Source organism: Engraulis encrasicolus, chromosome 3, assembly GCF_034702125.1.
Source record: "Engraulis encrasicolus isolate BLACKSEA-1 chromosome 3, IST_EnEncr_1.0, whole genome shotgun sequence".
NCBI lineage: Eukaryota > Metazoa > Chordata > Actinopteri > Clupeiformes > Engraulidae > Engraulis > Engraulis encrasicolus.
In genome coordinates this window covers 6,092,045-6,097,884 of record NC_085859.1, presented here as the reverse complement: position 1 = coordinate 6,097,884, position 5,840 = coordinate 6,092,045, and the positions used below count along the sequence as shown (strand labels likewise).

General features: G+C 43.3%; 1 protein-coding gene across 1 annotated transcript; it reads right to left on the bottom strand.

The window, feature by feature from the left end:
* Window positions 1-3,820: 3,820 nt before the first annotated feature.
* On the bottom strand, window positions 3,821-5,602 carry LOC134445193 (uncharacterized). The gene is made up of 2 exons (XM_063194279.1): window positions 4,095-5,602; window positions 3,821-3,837 (listed from the first exon to the last, which is right to left on the bottom strand). Exon 1 carries the CDS (start codon window positions 5,554-5,556, stop codon window positions 4,636-4,638), a length of 921 nt encoding a protein of 306 aa, XP_063050349.1. The 5' UTR covers window positions 5,557-5,602; the 3' UTR covers window positions 3,821-3,837; window positions 4,095-4,635.
* Between the last annotated feature and the right edge of the window lie 238 nt (window positions 5,603-5,840).

The window sequence follows — 5,840 nt, the reverse complement described above, 5'->3', positions numbered from 1 at the left end:
GAAAACCCCATCCCGTGCACAGGGCAAGCATTCATGCATTTGACTGCTTCTCCGACATTTGTGACAGCTCTGTTTGCGATTTGTGATGAATCTGCTGATTCAAGACGGTTTTACTTAGTGATGTGCAGATGCGACGGCAGAAGAACAGAAATCCCTCAGTCTTATGCAGGGTGTCAAAAACGGAAAGATTTGTAGCCTCCTAATATAGTGCAAAATTCCTTAAATGAATGTATTTTGAGGTACACAATGAGAACGAGTTTGCTTAGTCAGTAAACATAATCGTTTTGAGTAACGTTTCTATCGCTTATTTTGTAACTGAACGAGAGGAGAGAAGATGCTGGGAAATTACACTTCACACCAGTTGGTAATTTCTCCGGTCACACTTCCAAATAAGGGGCCATAATTAACAGTAAAGTAGCTACAACCTAATACTTAAGTGAGGGTTAATAATCATTACTTAATGCAACATTAGACACATATTAATTGTTATTAATGCATTAGTAAGCAGTTACTTAACTATTAGATAACTATTACCTTGTGTTACAAGTTAATAGCATATCATTATTTAACTAATAGATAAGTAAGGGCACAGTTAATAGTTAAGTAGCTATCAGGTCATAACTAAGGACTAAAATTAACAATGTAGGCTTGGCTGAGGCTGAGGTTAAACGAGTCATACTCTGTGTGTGTGTGTGTGTGTGTGTGTGTGTGTGTGTGTGTGTGTGTGTGTGTGTGTGTGTGTGTGTGTGTGTGTGTGTGTGTGTGTGTGTGTGTGTGTGTGTGTGTGTGTGTGTGTCCAACTCACACTGTAAGAAGTTGTCTCTGGTCACTGGTTCAGCAACAAGAGCCTGGCCATCAGACACTGAGACAGAAAACGTCACATTGACCTAAATAAGTGCATGAAAACCACAATATGCTACATATTCAGTATGACAAAGTGACACTATGAACCTCCATCATGTCATTGAATCTCAATCGTGTGTGTGTGTGTGTGTGTGTGTGTGTGTGTGTGTGTGTGTGTGTGTGTGTGTGTGTGTGTGTGTGTGTCTGTCTGTCTGTGTGTCTGTCTGTGTGTCTGTCTGTGTGTCTGTCTGTGTGTCTGTCTCTCTCTCTGTGTGTGTGTGTGTGTGTGTGTGTGTGTGTGTGTGTGTCTGTGTGTGTGTCTGTGTGTGTGTGTGTCTCTGTGTGTGTCTGTCTGTCTGTGTGTGTGTCTGTCTGTCTGTCTGTCTGTCTGTCTGTCTGTCTGTCTGTGTGTGTGTGTGTGTGTGTGTGTGTGTGTGTGTGTGTGTGTGTGTGTGTGTGTGTGTGTGTGTGTGTGTGTGTGTGTGTGTGTGTGTGTGTGTGACTCAATAAGGGCTAAGGCTGTGTTGGCATCATCTCATTGGCAGCATGTTTGAATTAAAGGCTGTGGAGGCTGTTAGAGGTCCTCAGTAATGACTTACTGTCTGGTGGCAGGAGACCCTTACTGTCTGCTCTTCTGACTGGGAGTTCAGGATCAGTATCTGCAGACCAACACAGAGACACATTCATTCACATGTATCTGACATCCAATGGCAGGAGGTCTGGCTTAACTGGTGTTATGGGCCCTGTTTTTTTATGCCTTCCCATTTCAATGTGCATTTTGGCGCCTCCTCGTGGTCTTTGTTTTACCTCTGCCACCCCAGGATTCCTAATTGCTGATTGGCTGATTGGAGCTAATTAACTCATTGGCTGCCAGCCATTTTCATAAAAGAGTACCTCGGAGTGCCAGAGATTTTTCAGCATTTTGGGTGTTTTTTGGAGGCTCACAGAAAATTGAGTTCTGTGTCTATGTCAACACCATACCTATCAAAACACAGATTAGACGCTCATCTGTCATCATAAAAAAACGGTGTCTCTCTACCCCTTTCCGTTCTTTCATAATCATCTGTTGAAATTAAGTGGAATTCGCCAAAATGCTGCTTTCTAGCCAAAAAGCTGAGAAAACGCTATTTGAAGTAGAACTATAACTGCAAACGTTTTTGCCCATAATGGCATCGTCCTAACAACTCCAAACCTATCAGATGCTATTACAGAGTCTTCTGTCATCTGTAGCCTGAACAAAAGATCGTTTGTATGACCTTTTCAACCTAATATACTGAAATATAACGGGGGTGGACTCGAAAACAATGGTGTTTTGGTTTAGTTGCTAGCGCAACTTCTCTCTCCCTCTCCCTCTCCCTCTGACTGTGCTCTCTCTCCCCTCCTTGGAGAACGAATCACAGCTGGTTTATTTCCTCCAGAAATAGTACCGTGTTGTGTCTTGTGGGGGAGGGAGGCAGGTAGGTAGGCAGGCAGCTCCGCTTAGCGTAGCTTACTGCAGCTTCTTTGGCAGAGCGGACAATTTGCAGATTGATGATTACTGTCATCATGGTTCTGCTATATTGATCTTGTCATATATTGTTCAATGAATTTTCTTTTGATAAAGTACTGATCACATATCCAACATTTCACAAGCCGATTGGAGTGGTGAAGGCTAGCTGGTCTGAGGCTAAGTGCAATGCTTTCTCATGTGAGCTGATCAGACACAAAGGCTACTCTGTTCCAAGAATCTGCAACCCCCCTGTCTTTTTTGATGATACAGTAAGTTGATCATACTGTGCAGATCCATAAAAAATAACTGTAGAATGAGTAAAAAATAGTTGACTTACCAAGGCTCTTTTATTTAGGCTTAGTTGTAAGATCATAGAGGTAGAAAATAACACTAGAGAGGACCCCGCCCCCCTTTTACGGCAATCTGTAGCGGCCATTATCTGTAGGTAGATCAGAGAAATGGAAATTAACGGAGAACGAGGCTCACCTCTGTCAAAAATGGCTTAATCATGTGAAAATGTCCATCAACACACTATACAAGGACAATAGTTGAAGTGTGTCGCTAACACTATATGTCATAAAAGATATTATTTGATTTTTAAATGTATTTTATCGACTCATATGATTTAAGTAGATATTTAGCCTGACATTTCAAATCTGGTCTTTGATTAAAGTGTTACTTCATATTTACACAGTTTTAGTTAATTTCTTGACAGGGGTGGGCGTGTTCTCCATTGACTTGCATTGCCTGAAGTTACCTACACTACCTACGGAAGTTGGGAAGCTCCAGCTGCCATTTCCCAGTGCTGTCGCAAATTGCTGTGTCCTCTCTAGTGTTATTTTCTACCTCTATGTGTAGGTTGTTAGCGATTTCGTGCTAGCTAGCTAGCTAGCGTAGCAAACTTTATAAGCATTCCCAACATCACCACTAGTCCTGTGCATTCTCCTGTTACATGATATTTTGTAAGCATCATCCTGATGTTGTGTAGGTGTAGCCGGAACGCTCTACTGTCCCGACTACCCTGCGTTGTGTTCCGGTGCCAAAGGGGGGGAAAGGACCACTGATGCCGTTCTGTTCCTCAGCTGTATTCTTTTATTTTCTTTTTAAACAACAGAAAGAGCACAAAAAGGGTTAGGCACCGCATTCACGTCGTCATCGGACCAGCCTTTCCCTGCTCAGCTCAGCGCAGACTCACAAAGTTGTAAAACAAAATACAGTACAGTGTAAAACTACTGTATTACAATAAAACTGCATTAAAATGCTCTGTAGGGCCATAACATACATAGTGTAACAACACAGGCTGATGAATTCTCATTACAAAACTCAGTAGAGTAATAGGAAATTACTTAATAATAATAATCAAATGCATTCAGAAAAAATACAATGCAAACATATCAACACACTCATAGAAATTCACTGGCATTGGGAGTACATACCTTTTTAAAACAACAGAAAAGAGCACAAAAAGGGTTTAGGCACCGCATTCACGCCGTCATCGGACCAGCCTAACATGAAAAAACACACCGTACATATTCAGGCGCCAAGTCAGAGACAAAAGGCTAGTCAGTGCCTACAACAAGTGGTTAGCTTGATAGCTATTTAGTGCTCTCAAAATACATATTTCAAACGAAACAATATGCTCATCACAAAGGTTTTTACATGTACACAAGATAATACAACATTTGGAAACGAAAGATGCAACATTGCGACATTGCAACACACGGATTACTTTGCAACATCGGAGCTCCGTGAAAACACGTACCTTTCCCTGCTCAGCTCAGCGCAGACTGAACAGAGAAGAACGTGCAAAACAAAAGACAGGTCGCGCACGCCACTAGAGGGTGCTATAACACAAAAAATGAGCAAATCTCCCAATACCAGCAAGTTCAAAACTAGATACAGAGAAAGGATTTTGGGGAAATAAACACCAACATAAAATGAAAGTTCACCATCTTATGACATGAAAATAACAAAATAAAAGTAAATGTGTAGGCATTATCTTCACTGCTACATTCACCCCTCTTTGATTTCACCAAAATCCTGAATACTAGGGTGTCCTAGTGAAATAACCTAACACAAGTGTACCATGTTCATGTTCTCTCCACCCAAGGTAACCACGGGACCGTATTCCCAATTTACAGCATATATAGCTACTTAAAAGTAAGTTCGAAGTAAACAATAGGTGATCAGACTATTATTCCTTCTAGTAAGTAAGGTGCCCTTCTACACCATACCAAAACCTTGAGATGTAACTCAACATACAGAACAATACACTACAACAGTCCTGTTGCATTTCCTACTGTTTAAAATAATGAAAGCAAAGACATTGACCTGTCAGACCTCATAAGCTCTCGTGTGAAGGGTTTTTGAGCCATAGACTCTATCAGACGGTTAACTGCCCTAACAACTCTGCCTGTGCGGGTGCGTCTCTCAGGCCCTATGTGTTGTGTAGTGCTCTGACTATCAGTAGCTGGGGTGGGTGAAATGATGTTGGGGGACCCTGTGTTATCTAGGTCAGTAGTGTCAACAAGGTGCGGGTCAGTGTCAGTTGGGCATGAGGGACTGGGCACGTCTCTTGAAGACGGGGGACTTGTTAACTGATCAGGGGCACCAGGCAGTGACTGTGGCAAGTCATCATCCATCTCCAAGTCAGCATCCTCTTCACCAGCAAGAGAGTTGGCATCGGCCGTCTCCATGATCCATGAGCAGGTACGGTCCTCAGAGGCATCCACCGCCAGGTTGCTCACAGCATCAGAGGACAAGGGGTCGCACTCACTGACCGCATCCGAAGCACCTGCCTCTGACTCTTCACTGTCTGGTTGGACGATGGGCAAGAAGCTGACATCCAGCATCAAGTTACGGTGGACAACTTTAGTCCTCCCGCTCTCATCCGTGACTTGGTAAACATGAGTCTGAGGATTACGCCCGGTAACAGTGTACATGGTAGGTTCCCACTTATCTGCTAGTTTACGTTTCCCTCTTTCAGCTTTGTTAGCTAGCAAGACTCTGTCTCCAATGTTCAGGTGAGTGCCACGGGCCTTTTTGTTGTATCCCTTGGCTTGATGCTGCTGCTGTTTCCTTGTGTGTTGTTGAGCAATGGTGGCAGCTTCGTGAAGGTTTGCCACCAGTTTGCCGGCGTAAGTATTGAAGTCTGTAACAACTGGGTCCTTCAGGACTTGTTTGAACACCACATCCACTGGGAGTCTTGGGACTCGACCGTACATCAAATAAAACGGGGCATAACTAGTCGTTTCATGAACTGTAGCATTGTATGCAAAGGTCAGAGTCTGTATCTGTTGAGCCCAGTGCTGTTTTGCTGCCAGAGGGAGGGCCCGCAACATGCTTCCAAGCGTTCTATTGAACCTTTCGGTTTGCCCGTTTCCCATGGGGTGATATGCAGTTGTGTGTGACTTTGAGACCCCGGCAAGACTGAGGAGTTCGGAGATGAGTTTGCTCTCAAAGTTGGCTCCTTGGTCTGAATGTATTCGTTCTGGAAAGCCGTAGATGC

Excerpts from the sequence above, each read along its gene's own strand:
- LOC134445193 (XM_063194279.1), bottom strand. The coding sequence starts at position 5,556 with ATGTACGGTCGAGTCCCAAGACTCCCAGTGGATGTGGTGTTCAAACAA.